Genomic DNA, 23084 nt, shown 5'->3' on the forward strand with positions numbered 1-23084 from the left:
AGGATTTCCCGTCCCTGAAACCATGTTGGCTGCTGTTGATGAGATCATTCCTTTCTAGGTGTTCCACCACTCTTCTCCTGATAATCTTCTCCATGATTTTGCATACTATACATGTCAGTGACACTGGTCTGTAGTTTAATGCTTCATGTCTGTCTCTTTTTTTAAAGATTGGGACTACATTTGCTGTCTTCCATGCCTCAGGCAATCTCCCTGTTTCGATAGATGTATTGAATATTGTTGTTAGGGGTACACATAGTGCCTCTGCTCCCTCTCTCAATACCCATGGGGAGATGTTATCTGGCCCCATTGCCTTTGAGGTATCTAGCTCACTCAGAAGCCTCTTCACTTCTTCCTCGGTTGTGTGCACTGTGTCCAGCACATGGTGGTGTGCCCCACCTCTCCATCTTTCTGGAGCCCCTTCTGTCACCTCTGTGAACACTTCTTTGAATCTCTTGTTGAGTTCCTCACATACTTCACGGTCATTTCTTGTTGTCTCTCCTCCTTCCTTCCTTAGCCTGATTACCTGGTCCTTGACTCTTGTTTTCCTCCTGATGTGGCTGTACAACAGTTTCGGGTCAGATTTGGCTTTCGCTGCTATGTCATTTTCATATTGTCTTTGGGCCTCCCTTCTTATCTGTGCATATTCGTTTCTGGCTCTACGACTGCTCTCCTTATTCTCCTGGGTCCTTTGCCTTCTATATTTCTTCCATTCCCTAGCACACTTGGTTTTTGCCTCCCTGCACCTTTGGGTAAACCATGGGCTCATCCTGGCTTTTTCATTATTCCTGTTACCCTTGGGTACAAACCTCTCCTCAGCCTCCTTGCATTTTGTTGCTACATATTCCATCATCTCATTAACTGGCTTCCCTGCCAGTTCTCTGTCCCGCTGAACCCCGTTCAGGAAGTTCCTCATTCCTGTGTAGTCCCCTTTTTTGTAGTTTGGCTTCATTCGTCCTGGCCTTCCTGCTTCTCCCTCCACTTGTAGCTCTACTGTGTATTCGAAGCTTAAAACCACATGGTCACTGGCCCCAAGGGGTCTTTCATATGTGATGTCCTCGATATCTGCACTACTCAAGGTGAATACTAAGTCCAGCCTTGCTGGTTCATCCTCTCCTCTCTCTCTTGTAGTGTCCCTTACGTGTTGGTACATGAAGTTCTCCAGTACCACCTCCATCATCTTAGCCCTCCATGTATCTTGGCCCCCATGTGGGTCCAAGTTCTCCCAATCGATCTCCTTGTGGTTAAAGTCACCCATGATCAGGAGCTTTGCCCTGCATGCATGAGCTCTTCTGGCCACTGTAGCCAGTGTGTCAACCATCGCTCTATTGCTCTCGTCATACTCTTGCCTTGGCCTCCTGCTGTTCTGTGGTGGGTTATACATCACTGCTATTACCACCTTGGGACCTCCAGAGTGAAGTGTTCCCGCTATGTAATCACTTTCTTCTCCGCTGTCTCCTCTGTCCAGCTCATCAAAATTCCAGCGATTTTTGATCAGCAATGCCACTCCTCCACCCCCCCTGTTCCCTCTGTCTTTCCTCAGGATTTGGTATCCCGTTGGAGAGATGGCATCTGTTATCATACCTGTAAGCTTGGTTTCTGTGAGAGCTATGATGTCCGGTGATGCCTCTTTGACTCTTTCATGCCACTCCTCCCACTTATTTGTTATTCCATCAGCGTTTGTGTACCATACCTTCAGTTTCCTTTCCAACACTGTGGTTTGGGGGGCCTGTGAGGGTGGGAGACCTGGTAGCTCGGTGTTGGGTGGAGGCTGTGGGTATGGATTGTAGTGTGTGTTGGGATGGTGTGATAGGTTGTATGGTTCTGAGAATAGTTGTGTGTGTATTGCCCTTGCTGTTCTGTTCTGCTCTGACTGACCTCTGCTGGTTCCATCCTTGTCTCTTTTCCTAGCTCCTTTCGCTTTTTTGTCCTCCCCCTCAGCTGCTGTCGTTCTGTCTCTGTCTAGGAACACCCTCTTGTACTCTTCCGAGTATTTCAATCGTGGTTTCTCTTGGAGGATCCTGTTCCGCACTGTTTCCGTCCTGAGAATCAGCTTGATTGGTCGGTTTCTCCCCTTTGAGTACCCCCCTATTCTCTGAAAATTTACAATCTCGTCCATCTCTTCACCTATTTCCATGATGATTTTCTCAATCTCCTTTCTTTCTTCCTGCTGCCTTTCAGTGTGTGTCCTTTCCTCTCTCTCCTGAAGCCCATGGATAAACACTGATTTTGCCCTTTCCTCCTCCCGTTGCCTCACCCTCTGTGACTCTGGATCCTGCCTGTATGTGTGTGTGTGTACTCACCTAGTTGTGGTTGTGGGGGTCAAGTCACAGCTGCTGGCCCCACCTCTTCAACTGGCTGCTACTCAGTCACTCTTCCTGCTCTGTAAGCTCTATCATACCTCTTCTTAAAGCTGTGTATGGATCCTGCCTTCACTACATCACTACCCAGGCTATTCCACTTCCTGACAACTCTGTGACTGAAGAAATACTTCCTAACATCTCTTTGACTCATCTGGGTCTTCAACTTCCAATTGTAACCCCTTGTTTCTGTGGAAAGAAGGTGTCACAATTGTCAAAATAGAGAAGATTGTCACAATAGACATGGTGGACAGAGACATCCTGTCTCTGTCCACCTTGTCTGTTCTATGCAGTATTTTGTATGTCGTTATCATGTCTCCCCTAACCCTCCTGTCCTCCAGTGTCGTCAGGCCGATATCCCTTAACCTTTCTTTGTAGGACATTTCCCTTAGCTCTGGAACTAACCTTGTCACAAACCTTTGCACTTTCTCTTAATTTCTTGATGTGCTTGATCAAGTGTGGGTTCCAAACAGGAGCTGCGTACTCCAGTATGGGCCTGACATACACGATGTACAGTGTCTTGAACTATTCCTTACTAAGGTATCGGAATGCTGTTCTCAGGTTTGCCAGGTGCCCACATGCTGCAGCAGTTATCTGGTTGATGTGTGCTTCTGGAGATGTGCTCGGTGTTATACTCACCCCAAGATCTTTCTCCTTGAGCGAGGTTTGCAGTCTTTGGCCACTGCATGCATGCATATGTGAACGTACATACATAGTACTCACCTATTTGTGGTTGCAAGGGTTGATTTGCAGATCTGGCCCTGCCTCTTAACTTATGACTCATTAGATTCACTCCATCTTATCTTCATTGCCCCTATTGTACCTTCTGTTAAAACTGTGTATGGAGCCCCTGCCCTGCTGTTTTCTGTAACCTACTGATCATCCCTCTCCCCTCCTTCTGCTGCCCAATTCCCTTGCTTCCTTCCCTACCCTGCAGCTCTGTATAGCCCTTGTGGCTTAGCACTTCCTTTTTATTATAATAATAATAATGTGTATGGAGCCTGCATCCAGTACTTCCTTACCAAAATCATTCCATTTCCTGACCACTTTGAGACAGAAGAAATACTTCTCAACATCCCTGTGGCTCATCTGTGACTTTAACTTCCAACAGTGTCCCCAAGTTCTTGTTCTTTGCACTCAGACAGCCTAACCTTGCCCACGTCATCAATTCCCTTGAACATTTTGTAGGTTATTGTGTTCCCTGGTTCTTTTGCCGATCAATATTCTTAGCTCAGGAACAAGCCTTCTTGCATACTTTTGCACTTTCCCCAGTTTCTTAACATGCTTTCTCATTTGCAGGGTCAATACTGGTACTGCATACTACAAGATAAGCCTAATGTATGTTCTATAAAGGGCCCAGAATGACTCTTTGTTGAAATATCTGAAGGCTACACTTAGATTTAGCAAACATTGGCTGCAGAGGTTATTCAGTTAGTGTGATCCTCTGGTGGTTTACTAGGTCTTTGAGTGAAATCCACTCCCTCACAATTTTTCATTTTTTCGCCTCCCTCATATCTAGTTGAACCAAGGACTCTTTGTTTCTGCATCTTCTTGGCATGCAGGTCTCCTCAGCTTCCCTGCATTTCTCAGCTAGGTACATTATCATCCCATCCACTGACTTACCTTCCAATTCACTGTCACAATCCACTACATTCAGGAAGTCTGTGGCCTCAAAATTTCCTCTTCTAGTCTTGCATTTTGTGCTCTCCACTTACTATATTTCTCTACCTTTAGTTCTGCTATGTACTCAGTATTCAGGACCATGTCATCACTAGCACCAAGAGGGCTCTTATTTTATTTCACCTATGTCAGTTGTACCTGTGGTAAACACTTCTCCAGTCTTGCTGGTTCCTAATCTCTTTCTCTTGTCATATCCTCAGTGTGCTGACTCAGAAAGTTTTCTCTAAACATCTCTATCAGCCAAGCCCTCCACATTTGTGGTTCCCCATGTGGGAACCAGTTCTTCCAATCTATTTCTCTCTGGTTGAAATCTCCTATCATAAGAAGCTTCACTTTAGCTCTAAATGCACTCCTGGCTGCTTCTGCTATGAAGTCAACCATCACTTGGTTGTTGTCCTCATATTCCTGCCTTGGTTTCCTGTTATTAGGTGGTGGGTTTTAGCGTATATCACTGCAGCAACTACTTTGAGTTCCTCGTCTTAACTGAGCACACTAGGATATCGTTCTCCTCTTGGCTGTTTATTCCTCTTTCCTTTTTTCAGAATTTCCTCGTTTCTAGTCTTTCCTTAACATTAGTATCCTATTAGAAATACAGCATTTAATTTCTGTAACTGTCTCAGCAATAGCTATTATGCTTGGTGGGACCTCAGCTGTTCTTTCAACTCTTGCATTCATGCATATACATTTACCCAGCTAAGTTTGTAATTATTGTGCCTATTTATGGTTATGTGAATAAAACTGCTCTTGGTGTTGTTTCTACGTCATTTCATTCGTCCTAATCATACGAGAATGCTATAATACATTAGTTGTTGTACGAACACCTTACTCCTACAGCTATACCGTTTGTCAAGTACGGAAATTGTTTTTTACTTCTTTTAGCACTTGTGAAAGTGTTAATTACCAGAGATTATATATCAGAATTTCCAGTAGGCATTAGGCTTAAAAAAATTTAGCTTGGAGTTGGCCTATCAAAATGTTCCATAATGTCTAAGGGTCATAATTGTAGTGATGTAAGGCTGTTCACCTTCTTTAGTTTCAATGTGAACATTAAGAATTTTGATGGAAACAAGTTCAAATTGATCTCATGGAGTGCCTCGTAAATGTAAATTTATATTTAACAATTTTTTTTTAATTTTATAGGCTGATTACAAGTATTAACCAAACAAGTACATATATATAAATGTAGCAAAGAAAAGCAGTCAGGAATGGGAAGTCATCAGTGAAACAAAATTATTTTCCTATTATATAAACAATTTTAGGTGTGTTGTGATGAAATATACCTGTATCTAGGATCTGTAGTATATTTGCTTATCACTAATTTTTTCTACAATTAAATTTTGGATTTCCCATTTATATTCTTTTATTTTTCCTTATAACCATTAATAATATAATCAAACTAAGCACTAAACCTGAATGGGTAATACAGTGCTACAGGTGGAATGTGTTTAAGAAGGAATATGCAAAGGTAAGAGTGTGAAAAAGGTAGCATTAGCAACAGTAGTGAGGAGTGCTAAAGGTAAAATATAATCAAAGTTGATACAATAAGTTAATTTCCGATAAAAAGTTAAAAGAGGGAGTCTGTGTCAAAGGTGGGACTTTCAGTGAGATCAGTGTGTGTTAGATGATGAAGACATAGGAAGTAAACTCTTCATCACTGTAATGGGGAGTGCTAAACCCGTAGGATTATACAGGGCACCTCGTGGGAGGGGGGGGGGATTATTCAGACTCAATTCAGGGAACCACAGCACAGATCCAATTCCCTTAATCAAGAGCCCTTCATCAGCATCAAGGACCTCCCTTGAGGGGAGTAAATTCTTCATGCCCGCTGACAGACAGGACAATATTAACCCTTTGACTGTTTCCGACGTATAAATACGTCTTACGAGCCAATGTTTCTGACGTATTTATACGCACAAATTCTAGCGGCTTCAAATCGAGCGCCAAAGGCCTGATAGGCCTACACGGGAGAGAATGGGTCTCAGTGGTCGGTGTGCACCCTGTGAAAAAAATCTGGGACCTAGCGGTGCATTGTGGGAACGCCATGTTGTCAGTCCATTTTCACCATGCCTCTCGGTAAGAAGTTCCTCACTCCTCGGCGGATTGGAGGTCTTTTGTTCCCAAGTGATAGCTCTAACAGCGATGAAAGTGTCAGTGACAGTGAATTCAAGGGTTTTCAAGTGAGTGTTACCGAAAAAAGTGCCCAGGATAACGTAAATAGTGACGAAAACCCAGATGACCCACAACCTTCGACCTCTGGTGCTGTGCCGGCTTGTTCACGTTCACGTTCGCCTGTACCAGGACGAAAGAGGAAACTATTTGGTCGTGTACAACACCCTGATGATAGCAGTGATAGTGATAGTGATTTCAAAGTCATTGAAAGCAGTTCTAGTGACAGTGAGAGTGAATATTCCCCAGTGAAGCGCCAGTATGTACGACGTAGCATGCGGTCTGGTAGTGTTTCATATGTTGTTCCAAGGGGAAGGAGAAACTCTGGGAGCACATCCCGTGGCCCAACACCACGACCTGATAGTGAAGATGACGATATTGTAACGATGGGTATGAATGGTGACAGTGAGGGAGGAGGCAGTGGTGGTGATAGTGAGGGTGGCACGGCCCATGTGGCACCATCACCGGGCCACGCTACTAGCCACGCAGCTGACTCAGCAGACCAACCAGCCTCACCCTACCCCACACTGCCACAACCTGCACCACCACAACCTGCACAGCCACAACCACAGCCACAACCACGGTACAATATCCAGACCCCACCAGCAGACCGCATCTGGGATTGGCAGGACGGTGACGAGTTTGTTCCCAGTCCCCATGACTTTGATGAAACACAAAGTGGAATAAAGCCATCTTGTCCACTTGGGAACAATGCCAGTGAACTGGACTGCTTTGAGTTATTCTTCGATGAACCCCTGATGGACATCATTGTCAGGGAAACCAACACATACTGTGAATACACCATGGCAAATACAATTCTCTCACCAAAATCACGGCTACACAAGTGGAAGGAGACAACTGTGGCAGAGATGTACCTGTTTTTTGCCACAATAATGCTTATGCCACATGTGTATAAGCACACTGTCACCACATACTGGACAACAGATCGCCTGATTTCAACTCCAGGTTTTAGTGACATTATAGGTGTCAATCGTTTCCTGATACTGTTGCGTATGTTACACTTTTCAGACAAAACCAGGCCTGACAGAAGCGACAGGTTATATAAGATAAGAAATGTGTTTATGTACCTGAAACAAAAGTGCTGCATGTATTTTTATCCCTTCAGGAAGCTTGTTATTGATGAGTCCTTGATTTTATTCAAAGGAAGACTCTCATTCAAGCAATATATACCAAGCAAGAGGAAACGCTTTGGTATAAAGCTATTTGTACTGTGTGATTGCAGAAGTGGTCTTGTTTTAGATATTATTGTGTACACTGGCAGTAATACTTTGAGAGATACCATGAAGTTATTGGGTATCTCTGGTGATGTGGTTCGAACAATGATGGAACCATATCTTGGTAAGGGGCATATGTTATTTACTGATAACTGGTACACAAGCCCCTTACTCAGTGATTTCTTGCGAGTGAACTTGACAGACGTGTGTGGCACAGTGCGTGGTAATCGCAAACATATGCCAAGGTTCGACGCTGGCACTCGCAGAGGTGAGGTGCAAGCCTTTGCTGCCAATGACATCATGGCATTTCGGTGGCATGACAAACGTGATGTCACATTGTTGACATCAGTTCACACAAACGAAATGGTACCCAGTGGCAGGGACAACAGAGAGACCAATGAACCCATTCTAAAGCCTGCAGCTGTCATGGACTACAACCTCAATATGCGCTTAGTGGACAAATGTGACATGCAGATTGGGTTTGCAGACTGTGTACGCAAGAGTTATAAGTGGTATATCAAACTTTTTTTCCATCTTGTTTATATCTCTATGCTAAATGCTTATAACATATACAAGTTGAAGACCAACAAAACACCAAAATATGGTGAATTTTGCCTGTCAGTAATCAGACAAATAATTGCAAAGTACAAAGGAGCAACTCCTGCAATAGACCAGCGCCCACAGACGTCATCTCGTTTGAGGCCTGGTGATCACTACCCCATACAACTGCCTCCTACTACTGCCAAGAAAAATGCTCAGAAGAGGTGTTATGTATGTATGCATACCACAAAACGCCCACAAACACGCAGAGACACTCGTTTTATGTGTGAGGAGTGTGAAGTGTCCCTCTGCATATACCCATGTTTCAAAGAGTTCCACAAGCTGCAGCAGTTCTAGGAACGTGGTTAGTGACTGTACATATGTATATATATTATGGAACAATAGTAATAAACATTGTTTTGTATTGTTTGTTTGTGTAAACAAAGTGTATACACAAACTAATAGTGATAAAGTTTGTTCTGTTATTGTGTTGTAAATAATGAGTGTATATTTGAACAATGCACCTTACATTGGTCTCACAGGCCACATAAGTTACCTGGAAAAGAAAAATATTGAAAAATGCAAGAAACCTTTGAATTAGAGTAAATAAAAGAATACCGGGTGGGCGGCAGTCGCCGCTGTTGCCGTACACACGTCAATTTCTGCAAACTTTGCGGCTCTATATCTCGGTAAGTACTGATGGCAAAAATTTTTTTTAGGCTTAAAACACTAGTAAAAATATTCCTAACATTTTCATAAGAAAAAATAATTTTTTTTTTTTCGAATATTTGGCGACATAGAATGACAGTTTCAGAGAGGGGCCTGAAACAGTCAAAGGGTTAATATCACACAAGGCCTACTATTTTCTATGCTAATTCAGAATATACACCTAAAAATGTAAAATGAGAATTTTAGCATCACGCAATGCCTTAATTTAAAGGTAATTCCTAATGGAGGTAGCAAATATTTTCATTAGGACTATGCGTTATGGAAAATAAACTCGTGAAAATTCCTAAAAATAAGTTACCAAAAATAACAAGAAATGACTAAAAATTATGAGAAATAACAAAGAATTTGGAAAAATAACCATAAATTTTGAAAAATAATTACCCCAAAAAATCACTCCATTTCAAGCACTTTTGATGCTATTTAAGAACATGCATTTAAAAACATGAAAAAAAAAAAAAAAACAGTTTTAGCATGATACAAGGCTATTTTCTCTTGTCTGTTTCTTCCCTGTCTGAGGTGCTTTTTATGGCATATTTATCTTATAAAACTCTCATAACCATAAACTGGGGTTTTACCACCAAATATCTTATCACAATCACTGGATCATGAAATTATTAGGAGATTTAAGTGTAACGACATGAAGTGATACAGAAACTGGGTGCAGCAATGGATGCTGACTCAAACCATGGAGTACCAGGCTTTTGGCATAAATTTAACATTGCAGATGCCATCAGCCAATGTCAAAAATGCCCCAGCCAGCATTAAATGCAGGCTGGGGGAAAATTATGGCCTAGAGTGGTCAATAGCTTTACATATTGACCACATTTTAAGGTATTTTTTATAATTTACAATTTTGGAGAGATCTGCTGCTGTGATAAAAATTAAAATGTGATTATTTATTAATTTGTAAAAAAAAATAAAAAAATAAAAAAGCCATGGCACAATGGAGATAAAATAATTTTTTCTATTTCAAATTCTTCCTACAAAGTTAACAACTGAAACAACAGGAGATATCAATACATTTATTTAACTTCATATTAGAGATATTGATGGATAAAACATAAGTTCCCAACCACAAAAGCATGTTAAGAAAGTATTTGTAACATTCACTACTTGATTAGCTTGTTCAATAAGATGTCAACATGTGGGCCCCAAGATGTAAACCTAAAAAAAAAAATTTGAAATATTATACCAATAAAAAAAAAAATCCCCAATACTTTACTCTAATCTTAGATGTACATAGGGAAGACATTATGCATAAGCTATGATGTCTATAACGAATATTAAACTAGACTGATCATTATCTCCTGCACTATTTATTGCACTGTAAATACCTTCACTATTTTTATTTTACCTTGGCCAATTATTTCTAATTATGAATTCTGGAAAAACTATGTATTAACTTCCTTGTACATACTGAAAACTTAAAACTCACTTGAAAACATACTATTCAATTACTTTCAAAGCTGCAAATTAAATTTAACAATGATTTCATTTCTTGTATTGTACTATGTATAAACTGTAATATATATGTATAGAAATAATAACTTGGAAGCTTGATAGTTTACTTCAGCAGACTGCATTTCTCTAAACTGACATTACTCTCAAAATAATTTAAACATTAAACTGACAAAATAATTTTCTTTATCCCATTCATAAACCACAAAATATTTACATATAATAGAATAATGAGCTGAAAAAAATCACTTAAAACCCTGGTACTATATGACCCCTATTTTTCATTTTCTTCATCTTCTTATTTAGTTTTGCTTCTTTTCGAATCTTAATATTCTTCTTCCTGGTATTCAGCTTTTCTGTTTTTTTCTTCTCGATGATTTCTTTGCGCTGTTCCCAAGTCTTTTGACTGGTTTTCTTGTTTGATTCTTTCTTCTTGATAGTCTTCTTAATCAAATCTACATCATTTCGTACCTGTTTTTACATGAATAACATGACCGTTAACATTATAGCAAATTTTGAAGATAATTATGACAATTAAATTATATGCACTGATTTTTTATTGGAGGAAAAAGGATATACAGTGGACCCCCGGTTAACGATATTTTTTCACTCCAGAAGTATGTTCAGGTGCCAGTAGACCGAATTTGTTCCCATAAGGAATATTGTGAAGTAGATTAGTCCATTTCAGACCCCCAAACATACACGTGCAAACGCACTTACATAAATACACTTACATAATTGGTCGCATTCGGAGGTGATCGTTATGCGGGGGTCCACTGTACAGTACTATATATAGGCATTGTTAAGGCTTCAACAGTTCTGTATGGGACATGTATTGACAGAGTATAGTGTATGATTATTCACATGACTTAATTGTGCACACAAGATTAAAACTGCATATAGAAAATTAACAAAGATATAATTCAACCTGAAAATGGGACTGGTTCTTAAAAATAAAAACTAACACTTACTTTTACTCCTTCTGCTTTCTGCAAGGCACTTGACCATGCACTCTGTTCAATCACTTCTGAAGCCTTTTTTGTATGACCTTTCTGCTCCATCCGTTTTATCTGCAACATATACCACATTAGTAATTAGCAATATATCTCAAATTTTTGTAGGCTATAACAACAAACTTGTCTATAAATTTCAACTTGCTATGATATTCTAGTCATATATAATAAATTTTTTAAATTTTCTCATAAAAAAAAATTTGAACACACAAGTATAAGCCTACTGATTGCTTTGTCACAGTCACAAATGTTGCCTCTGAGTATTTTAACCCTTTCAGGGTCCAAGGCCAAAATCTGAAGTCACGCACCAGTGTCCAAGAAATTTTGAAAAAAAAAAAAATTATTTTTTCTTACAGAATTAAAGAGCATATTTTTGTGAAGGTAATAAAACAAAAAAAATTAGAATCTGATCAGTACTTACCGAGATACAGTGCCAAGAAGTTTGTAGAAAATGATGTGGTGGCGGCAACATCGACGAATTCCACATACGCGTATTATATTATTTTGTTGTTTTAGTTGTTTTTTCTTTTCTTTTCCATTTTTTTCTATTCCTACTAACATTTGGGGCCTGAGAGACCAGTACTGTATATAATTTATATATATAAACTCACTGTATTGAACACAATAACCGCACTAAAGTTATTATCATATTATTGTTTTCCACTGTTGTTTATTACAATAAACATGCACAAATATTGTATAATACTAATGTTCTATCATATATTTACATATTTACAATCACTGGACATGGTTTTAGAACTGCTGGAGCTTGTGGAACTCCTTGAAACAAGGCACCATGCACAGAGGCACCTTACATTCCTCACACATAAACCGAGTGTCTTTGCGTCTTTGTTGCCGTCGTTTTGTTTGTGCACAGACAATGCATCTCTTCTGAGCAAATTTCTTTTGAGTTGAAGGAAGCTGTATTATGAAATGATCACCTTCTTTCCTCAAACGCTTGGGTATATTGTGATGAATTCGAGGACCATGTTGTATTGCAGGTGTTGTTACCTGGTACTTCATTATGAGTTGTCTGACAACAGACAAACAAAATTCACCATACGGTGGTCTGTTACCAGTCTTTATTTGGTACATATTATATGCATTCAGCATTGAAATGTCCATGAGATGGAAGAAAAGTTTCATGTACCACTTGTAACTCTTACGAACACAGTCAACAAAACCAATCTGCATGTCACACTTGTCAACCAAGCGCATGTTTTGTGTATAATCAATCACTGTCACTGGTTTTCGAATACGTTCATTAGTCACTCGATCAACTTTGCCACTGTCTTGCATTTCATTACGGTGAATGGTTGTCAACAATGTGACATCTCGTTTGTCATGCCACCGTAATGCCATGATGTCATTGGCAGTAAACACCTGCACGTCATCACCACGAACACCTGCGTTGAGCCTGGGCATATGTTTACGATTAGAACGCACTGTGCCACACACATCTGTCTTGTTCACTCGCATGAAATCACTGAGTAATGGGCTTGTGTACCAGTTATCGGTATATAATGTATGGCCCTTACCAAGATAAGGTGCCATCATGTTTCTCACTACGTCACCTGATATACCCAATAACATCTTGGTATCTTTCAATGTTTTACTACCCGTGTATACAACAATATCCAACACCAGGCCACTGTCACAATCACAGAGTACAAACAATTTTATACCAAAGCGGTTCCTCTTGCTCGGTATATACTGCTTGAATGACAGTCTACCTTTGAACAAAATCAAAGACTCGTCAATTACAAGATTCTTGAATGGATAAAAGTACATCCTGAACTTTTGTTTGAGATACATGAAAACATTTCTAATCTTGTATAACCTGTCACTTCTGTCAGGCCTGGTTTTGTCAGAGAAGTGCAACATACGTAAGAGTAAGATAAACCTGTTCACTGGTATTATTTCACTGAAGGATGGGGTACAAATTAGCCGATCTGTGGACCAGTATGCTTTTATATTATGCTTATAGACGTGAGGCATAAGCATTATTGTTGCAAAAAGCAAATACATTTCTGCAACAGTCGTCTCTTTCCACCTGTGTAGTCTTGACTGTGGTGATAAGATCGTATTTGCCATGGTGTACTGAAAATACTTATTACTTTCCCTGACAATAGTTTCCATCAATGGCTGGTCAAAGAATAATTCAAAGAATTCCAGTTCATTGGCCGTGGTTCCAAGGGGACAGGTAGGTAGAATTCCACTTTGCGAGTCATCAAAGTGGTGAGGGCTGGGAACAAAATTGGGATTTTGCTGCCAATCCCAGATACGGTTTGCTGGTGGATACTGGACATCATAGGCTGGTTGTACGGGTGGTTGTGGCGGGCTGGTGGGTGACGCTCCGCTTTGTCCTTGAACTGACGAGTCAGCAGCGTGGGTTCCCGCGTGGCACAGCGAGTCACGCATGGCGGTGCCACTACCACCACCAGCCCCACTAACACCATCCACTGATGTCTGTGGCCCATCCATGCCAAGTGTAGCCACATCATCCTCACTATCACTACCTAAAACGGGTGTAGGGCCACGGGATGTACTCCGGGATGTACTACGGGATGTACTCCGTCCCCTGGGCATAGCATAGGGTACACTACCCGAGCGCATGCGGCGGCGCACATACCGACGCTTCACTGGTGAATATGTTTCCTCACTATCACTACTCGAATGATCGTCGAGCGCAATAAAATCACAATCCACGTCAGAATCATCGTCATTACTGAAGTCAGAGGCCAGGCCACGGGAAAATATTAGTTTTCTCTTACGTTTAGGAACAACCGACCGTGAGTCACGAGTGCCCACACCAGAGGTAGAAGGTCGAGGATCGTCGGGGTTTTCTGCACTATTATCGATATCCTGGTCATTATTTTCGGTCACTAACTCATCAAAGCCGTAGAATTCGTCTTCATTTCCACTTCCATCAGTGTCAGAACTATCAGACAGGAAGAGGAGAGTCCCAATTTTCCGGGGAGTGAGAGCTGACTTGCGACGAGACATGGTGAACAAGGGTAACTGAGCCGGCGTTCCCACAATGCTATGCAGGCGCCTAGATTTTTTGTTTACGGCGCACACCCACCGCGCAGACCCATTCTCTCATATGTAGGCCTATGAGCGCTTTCGCGCTAAATTTGACGGCGCTAGAATTTTGGCGTAGATCTACGGTTTGGACACTCACCGACCAGCCGTAGATCTACGGGACGGACCCTGAAAGGGTTAAACTAATTGCTATACTACATAAGGCATTGTGCAGCAAAAAAAAAAAAGAATAATTTCCACCACAGCCAAAGCTAGGGTAGTGAACAAATCGATTCCTCATTATTTTGTCTATTTGTAGGAATGCATAGATACTGTCTTCTGCATCTGTAAGCTAGGTTCAGAGCCCCACAACAAAGTATGGTAACTTGTGCTTTAAAGCTCCAATCTCACCTATAATTTTTGAATTTGGCACTTATTCTTTTTCTCATATGCAATGAATTATAAACATAGCAACTTGAGGTGTTTTTTTAGGATGGGTTATATGGATTAATTGGTTGTTTCTTGGTATCAATTGAAAGAATGGAAGACATACTATTGAAATAGCGATGATTTTGGTTGGTTTCAAGTAGCTTGAAATCAGCCTCAAAGTAGCAGAAATATTAGATTTCTCTCAATTTTCCTGAGGATGGGTCTGGCCTCTCTACGCTCTCCCAGTCTGTTTAATGGGTTTTTACTAGGTTTGATTTCATTATTGGGATGCCATCAACCATGACCAATCATTCCAGGTTATATTTTATTATCCAAGAGATAGGGTAAATCTTGAACTTTTTGTGATAAATCAAAATGGAAGGCAAGTGTACTACAGGAGAGACCTGGGGACATGATCAATAAACAGAGGAAATGTTGTTCTAGTGCCTGGAATGTATACAGTGTTTATTCTGAACTGTTTTTAAATTAGAATTTCCCTAAAATTGGCCAAATTATTGACTTGTGTCCACTCAACAGGGTAATTCTGCCATTTGAATGGTCAATATCGCATGTTCAATCGATGGAATAGAAGGCATACTACAGAAGTAGCTAAGAATTTGGTCGAATTAAGCAATGGAATTGGCTTAAAGTAGGACTCAAAATTAGTGAAACTGCCAATGCATAAATTGTTCACAGACTGCTAACTTTGCACCATCGAATTTTTTATTCTTGGTGTCATTACCTTCAGAAAGATTCTCTACCATAAAAAAAATTGTCTGGATGACAATGAAAGGGTTAATGAATCTAGGGATCACTGTCCCTGAGGCTAGGTCTTAGACCAGGCCTTCTTACCTAGAAAGGAAATACAACAGGAATAAAAAGTGCTGAGGTAATGATGCCACTTTTTGCACCATCACATGTGGATGACTCATTTTCTTTTACAAACCTTTTCTTTCTCTTTGAGAGCCTTTGAAAGTAACTGCTTTAGGTCTGTGGGTTTTAAGCTAGTGTCAATTTCCCCTGATGTTGAGGTGTTTGAGAAGTCAAATTTACTGAACACTAGCTTTCCTTCCTGATTGTAGATTGTATGTTTTTGTGACTTTGTACCTGTAAGATAAAGATTATTGCAAGTATTACATGGTGAACAGAATACGTAAACTTTAATACAAATGACACTTTACAAATTTGTAGTAATAATTAAATCAATGTGTATGATGTACACTATCCAAAACCTTGAATAAACAAAGAATGACTGATCTTCCTGGCAGATTATTTTCATTATGAGCACTTACATCTAATAGTCATGATCTTGATATAATATGGTTTGAAACCAAAAATTAATATGAATAAAGCTGGTTTACATATCACCCAGTGCCTATATTTTCATTTACATACAAAAACATGACTGAAAAAAAAAAAAGGTAAGCAGCACAATAATCACAACCTCTGAAATAAAACTTTCCATACAATACCTTGATCCATATAAAAATCATTAAAACTTTATAAATATTCACTATTATCTGCACTAACATTCTCAAACATTGTCATAAGTTTCTTCCTTCTATGTGTGGGTTATTTGCGTATTGCTCAAGTCATGATAATGTACCCTTTTACTCTTTATTCTCATAAACACTTAGCCTATCAGCAGACATTCATATCTCAGCCTGTACTGAGGCCACTCCTAAATATGACAATATTAAATCTACACTCTCACATACCCCCATTTCCTTAGAATCCTTATGCTTACTGTTACATCCACAGTAACTACTACTTCCACATTACCTCATACTGTCTACACTATATTTTGTGTTCATAATTGAAGGTAGGGCAGCGAGTTCGTGCACTGGGAAGGGAGGAATATAATAAGAATAACACCACAGGAACATCATATAACAGTGAGAAGGAGCCTGCAGTATATGTGGAAAAAGTGTGTTTACAACTACATCTACTATCTTTGGGTTCCAGTGAAGTGTACCAATTTATTTTTAATAAAAATATTCTCGAAGATATGTCAAATATTCCTCTTCTTCTTTCAACAAACCAGCCATATCCCACATTAAATTAGGATTACACCATGAAGGATGGTATCTAGTACACCTCCTACCCCTCCCAGAGATAATCTGCATACCCCTGGGGGTACACACACCAGCTTGAGAACTACTGGTATGGACCAAAGTATGTATAAAGTAGTTGAACACAAATTTTCATAAGAACAGCCACTTCTCAAGCCTCTTTTCTTACACTGCCTATCTATAATTTCATAAGCTTGCCTCTACTCCTAATAATTCCTGACGACCCTGTTTTATGAAAAATTAACTTTGCAACAATTTCACTTACCCTGACTGAAGCCCTTCTCTGTCTCAACATCTACCTGCTGGTTTATTCCTTCATGTTTTATGTTTGTTTTTTGTCTCTTATTTTTTCTGTATTGTAATCTGCTGAGCTTCTTTTTCAACTTGGACTCTTTTTTTCTTGCTGCAGGGTCCCACACCTTTTTTCTATTACCTTAAAAGATATAGCATTGTATACAATATTAAACATTATATGACTTCAAAATTTAACTAATTTTTAAATTTTAATTTGATAAGATTTATAAGCTATTCTAGATTGAGGGTAATACTTTATATGCCAAATTTAGTTGTAATGCAGTACTTATTAATATAATTTATGGGGAAGTAGTAAATCAGTAAGGATCATCTCGAGCCTGGTGAATAGGAAGCAATAAGGTTTGTTTCAAAGTGGAGGGTAACTCTAATTTCCTGGATGAAGAGCCATTTAGTAGTATTAAGGCACCTCCCTTAAAGAACAGTACTAATAAAATCAACACTGCAGTCTGCATGGAAAGTTATGATGCCAATGAAAAAAAACATTTATGATTATGTAAACTAAGCAATATAATGCTTACCAGTGAAATTAATACTTAGTTAATTCCCTTTGTGCTTCAGGCAATCCTCAAACCTTCAAGAAATATTGCCAGATTAAATCTGAAGGGTTGTAGGTGAAAATGAAGCCCAGATATCTTTAATTAACAGCTGCGTCTAGCTTTGGGACGTTTCATTTGTGACTACAAATGTTTTACTGGGTTTAGGTCTGAGCTATCACCTGGAGAGTCACTGACATAGGGCATTTCACAATCACTTTTTGACACATTTGGCAGTGTGACAAAGAGCATCGTCTTGTGTAAATAGTTACGCTAAGGCTTTCTCAAGGTAATTGCCTAACTAATGGATTAAAAAGCACCAAATAATTATATTTAATCGTATTTTTGGAAACCTCCTGAAAGATCAACACCTGAACAACAAGACTTACTGTTGGGTATGTGTATTTCAATGTACATACCAACAAAATCATGGTCCCAGACCAGGCTTCCTGATGGATCAAGGACTGGCAAACCATGCCATTACTTTAAGACGAATTACTAATTCCTCAACACAATAATAGGTGAAACATTCCCACGCCATGAGGGATGGAAGGTGTTTCAGTCTTGGCAGTGTACTCTGGGAGGTAAGTCAGAATCAGGTGCCTGGTACACCCTTCCTCTACTACTAGTCTCTGTAAAGGTTGATTCACCTGGCCACAAAATGTCCCTCTATTCCTCCAAACTTCATTTACTGTATTTCTTGCAAAATTTTACTCTCTTCTGCTTTTGCTTAACTGTGAGAAACAGTTTACTGTGGGCATGAAGACTTTCAAATCCCAAATCATGTAGTGTCTGATGAAGACATCCAAGGGACATGATCTGACAACTGTGAATCGTTGGCCTTCACTTCCAGAGTCCTTGGGGAGGTTAATTTAACCCTTTCACTGCCGAGATCCATGCTCACAAACTTGCTCTCAGTGTCGAAAAAAAAAAAACTTTTGAAATGATAGAGAATCTTTTTCTGATGATAATGACACCAAAAGTATGAAATTTGATGGAAAACTTACTCCTTTTGTTCTATCGATTGAGTACAAAAACTGCCCATTTACCGATTTCAAATACCCAATAGTGATCAGAAATTGGTAATTTGGCCAATTACATACACAATTCAAGGGAGGCCAATTTCAAAACAGGGTCCAGAATTAACAATGCAAACATTCATAGCACTAAAATAACATTTTCTCTATTCATTAGTCATGTCTCCAGGCCCCTCTTACATTACACTTGCTTTCCATTTTGAATTTTTATTCACACACAAAAACAGAAGATTTACTGTTATACAGACTACTGCATTATTGTAAAAATGGTATAAATAATATCAGGGCATTTGTGAAAGCATATTAGACCCACCAGTTGACATGTATTGGACACGTAATGTGATCTGTTTACTCTTGAACACTGACAAAAATCAAACATTTCCGCTAATTTGAGCTCAATTTCAAGGTACTTTTAGTCCGTAAACCATTCAAAGTCATCTCTAGTTCTGTAACATATCTTCCATTCTATCAAATGAGACCAAGAAAGCAAAATTACAACAATAAATACCAAACAAAAATACACTGCAAAGTCAGTTTTAAACAAAGAACACAGTTTTTTTTTCTCATTATGCACTGCATGCTGAAGGATTCTTTTTATACTGTGCACATTGACCACTCAGACCCATTCTTTCATATGTAGGCCTACCAGCTTTTTCCTGCAAGACTGGAAGTCGCTAGAATTTTGGCGTACTATTACAGGATCAACACTCGCTTGAAAGCCATAATATTATGGGACCAACAGTGAAAGGGTTAAGCCTACCAGTCCTGGCAAGAGGGACTGAAACATGGTCTGTCCCTGGTCACAAAAACATCTGATATGATGTATCGAATGCAATATCAGTCCTGTTTGATCAGAAATGTGTATCTTGGTCACTTGTGCAAGGCAATCACAACCAAAATATATTATTTTACTATTATCACACTGGCCGATTCCCACCAAGGCAGGGTGGGCCGAAAAAGAAAAACTTTCACCATTATTCACTCCATCACTGTCTTGCCAGAAGGGTGCTTTACACTACAGTTTTTAAACTGCAACATTAACACCCCTCCTTCAGAGTGCAGGCACTGTACTTCCCATCTCCAGGACTCAAGTCCAGCCTGCCGGTTTCCCTGAACCCCTTCATAAATGTTACTTTGTTCACACTCCAACAGCACGTCAAGTATTAAAAACCATTTGTCTCCATTCACTCCTATCAAACACGCTCACGCATGCCTGCTGGAAGTCCAAGCCCCTCGCACACAAAACCTCCTTTACCCCCTCCCTCCAACCTTCCCTAGGCCGACCCCTACCCCGCCTTCCTTCCACTACAGACTGATACACTCTTGAAGTCACTCTGTTTCGCTCCATTCTCTCTACATGTCCGAACCACCTCAACAACCCTTCCTCAGCCCTCTGGACAACAGTTTTGGTAATCCCGCACCTCCTCCTAACTTCCAAACTACGAATTCTCTGCATTATATTCACACCACACATTGCCCTCAGACATGACATCTCCACTGCCTCCAGCCTTCTCCTTGCTGCAACATTCATCACCCATGCTTCACACCCATATAGGAGCGTTGGTAAAACTACTCTCACACATTCCCCTCTTTGCCTCCAAGGACAAAGTTCTTTGTGTCCACAGACTCCTAAGTGCACCACTCACCCTTTTTCCCTCATCAATTCTATGATTCACCTCATCTTTCATAGACCCATCTGCTGACACGTCCACTCCCAAATATATGAATACATTCACCTTCTCCATACTCTCTCCCTCCAATCTGATATCCAATCTTTCATCATCTAATCTTTTTGTTATCCTCATAACCTTACTCTTTCCTGTATTCACTTTTAATTTTCTTCTTTTGCACACCCTACCAAATTCATCCACCAATCTCTGCAACTTCTCTTCAGAATCTCCAAAGAGCACAGTGTCATCAGCAAAGAGCAACTGTGACAACTCCCACTTTGTGTGTGATTCTTTATCTTTTAACTCCACGCCTTTTGCCAAGACCCTCGCATTTACTTCTCTTACAACCCCATCTATAAATATATTAAACAACCATGGTGACATCACACATCCTTGTCTAAGGCCTACTTTTACTGGGAAATAATTTCCCTCTTTCCTACATACTCTAACTTGAGCCTCACTATCCTCGTAAAAACTCTTCACTGCTTTCAGTAACCTACCTCCTACACCATACACCTGCAACATCTGTCACATTGCCCCCCTATCCACCCTGTCATATGCCTTTTCCAAATCCATAAATGCCACAAAGACCTCTTTAGCCTCATCTAAATACTGTTCACTTATATGTTTCACTGTAAACACCTGGTCCACATACCCCCTACCTTTCCTAAAGCCTCCTTGTTCATCTGCTATCCTATTCTCCGTCTTACTCTTAATTCTTTCAATAATAACTCTACCATACACTTTACCAGGTATACTCAACAGACTTATCCCCCTATAATTTTTGCACTCTCTTTTGTCCCCTTTGCCTTTATACAAAGGAACTATGCATGCTCTCTGCCAATCCCTAGGTACTTTACCCTCTTCCATACATTTATTAAATAATTGCACCAACCACTCCAAAACTATATCCCCACCTGCTTTTAACATTTCTATCTTTATCCCATCAATCCCGGCTGCCTTACCCCCTTTCATTTTACCTACTGCCTCACGAACTTCCCCCACACTCACAACTGGCTCTTCCTCACTCCTACAAGATGTTATTCCTCCTTGCCCTATACACGAAATCACAGCTTCCATATCTTCATCAACATTTAACAATTCCTCAAAATATTCCCTCCATCTTCCCAATACCTCTAACTCTCCATTTAATAACTCTCTTCTTCTATTTTTAACTGACAAATCCATTTGTTCTCTAGGCTTCCTTAACTTGTTAATCTCACTCCAAAACTTTTTCTTATTTTCAACAAAATTTGTTGATAACATCTCACCCACCCTCTCATTTGCTCTCTTTTTACATTGTTTCATCACTCTCTTAACCTCTCTTTTTCTCCATATACTCTTCCCTCCTTGCATCACTTCTACTTTGTAAAAGCTTCTCATATGCTAACTTTTTCTCCTTTACTGCTCTCTTTACATCATCATTCCACCAATCGCTCCTCTTCCCTCCCGCACCCACTTTCCTGTAACCACAAACTTCTGCTGAACACTCTAACACTACATTTTTAAACCTACCCCATACCTCTTCGACCCCATTGCCTATGCTCTCATTAGCCCAATCTATCTTTCAATAGCTGTTTATATCTTACCCTAACTGCCTCCTCTTTTAGTTTATAAACCTTCACCTCTCTCTTCCCTGATGCTTCTATTCTCCTTGTATCCCATCTACCTTTTACTCTCAGTGTAGCTACAACTAGAAAGTGATCTGATATATCTGTGGCCCCTCTATAAACATGTACATCCTGAAGTCTACTCAACAGTCTTTTATCTACCAATACATAATCCAACAAACTACTGTCATTTCGCCCTACATCATATCTTGTATACTTATTTATCCTCTTTCTTAAAATATGTATTACCTATAACTAAACCCCTTTCTATACAAAGTTCAATCAAAGGGCTCCCATTATCATTTACACCTGGCACCCCAAACTTACCTACCACACCCTCTCTAAAAGTTTCTCCTACTTTAGCATTCAGATCCCCTACCACAATTACTCTCTCACTTGGTTCAAAGGCTCCTATACATTCACTTAACATCTCCCAAAATCTCTCTCTCTCCTCTACATTCCTCTCTTCTCCAGGTGCATACACGCTTATTATGACCCACTTTTCACATCCAACCTTTACTTTAATCCACATAATTCTTGAATTTACACATTCATATTCTCTTTTCTCCTTCCATAACTGATCCTTCAACATTACTGCTACCCCTTCCTTTGCTCTAACTCCCTCAGATACTCCAGATTTAATCCCATTTATTTCCCCCCACCGAAACTCCCCTACCCCCTTCAGCATTGTTTCGCTTAGGGCCAGGACATCCAACTTCTTTTCATTCATAACATCAGCAATCATCTGTTTCTTGTCATCCGCACTACATCCACGCACATTCAAGCATCCCAGTTTTATAAAGTTTTTCTTCTTCTCTTTTTTAGTAAATGTCTACAGGAGAAGGGGTTACTAGCCCATTGCTCCCGGCATTTTAGTCGCCTCATATGACACGCATGGCTTACGGAGGAAAGATTCTTTTCCACTTCCCCATGGACAATAGAAGAAATAAAGAAGAACAAGAGCTATTTAGAAAAAGGGGAAAAACCTAGATGTATGTATATATATATGCATGTGCGTGTCTGTGAAGTGTGACCAAAGTGTAAGTAGGAGTAGCAAGATATCCCTGTTATCTAGCGTGTTTATGAGACAGAAAAAGAAACCAGCAATCCTACCATCATGCAAAACAGTTACAGGTTTCTGTTTCACAGTCATCTGGCAGGACGGTAGTACCTCCCTGGGTGGTTGCTGTCTACCAACCTACTACCAAAATATTTT

At 39.9% G+C, this 23084-nt stretch overlaps 1 protein-coding gene across 1 annotated transcript in view; it reads right to left on the minus strand.

Moving 5' to 3' along the window:
- Nucleotides 1-9715: 9715 nt before the first annotated feature.
- The window catches only part of LOC128696026 (surfeit locus protein 6 homolog), a 28125-nt gene continuing 14756 nt past the window's right edge, over nucleotides 9716-23084 (minus strand). The window contains exons 6-9 of the mRNA XM_070095022.1: nucleotides 16969-17136; nucleotides 15578-15738; nucleotides 11137-11235; nucleotides 9716-10636 (exon numbers count right to left, since the gene is read on the minus strand). Coding sequence (XP_069951123.1) covers nucleotides 10415-10636; nucleotides 11137-11235; nucleotides 15578-15738; nucleotides 16969-17136 — 650 coding nt within the window. The 3' untranslated portion in view covers nucleotides 9716-10414. The remainder of the gene's footprint in view (nucleotides 10637-11136; nucleotides 11236-15577; nucleotides 15739-16968; nucleotides 17137-23084) is intronic.

This window comes from Cherax quadricarinatus, chromosome 48 (genome assembly GCF_038502225.1).
Source record: "Cherax quadricarinatus isolate ZL_2023a chromosome 48, ASM3850222v1, whole genome shotgun sequence".
In the NCBI taxonomy this organism is placed as follows: domain Eukaryota; kingdom Metazoa; phylum Arthropoda; class Malacostraca; order Decapoda; family Parastacidae; genus Cherax; species Cherax quadricarinatus.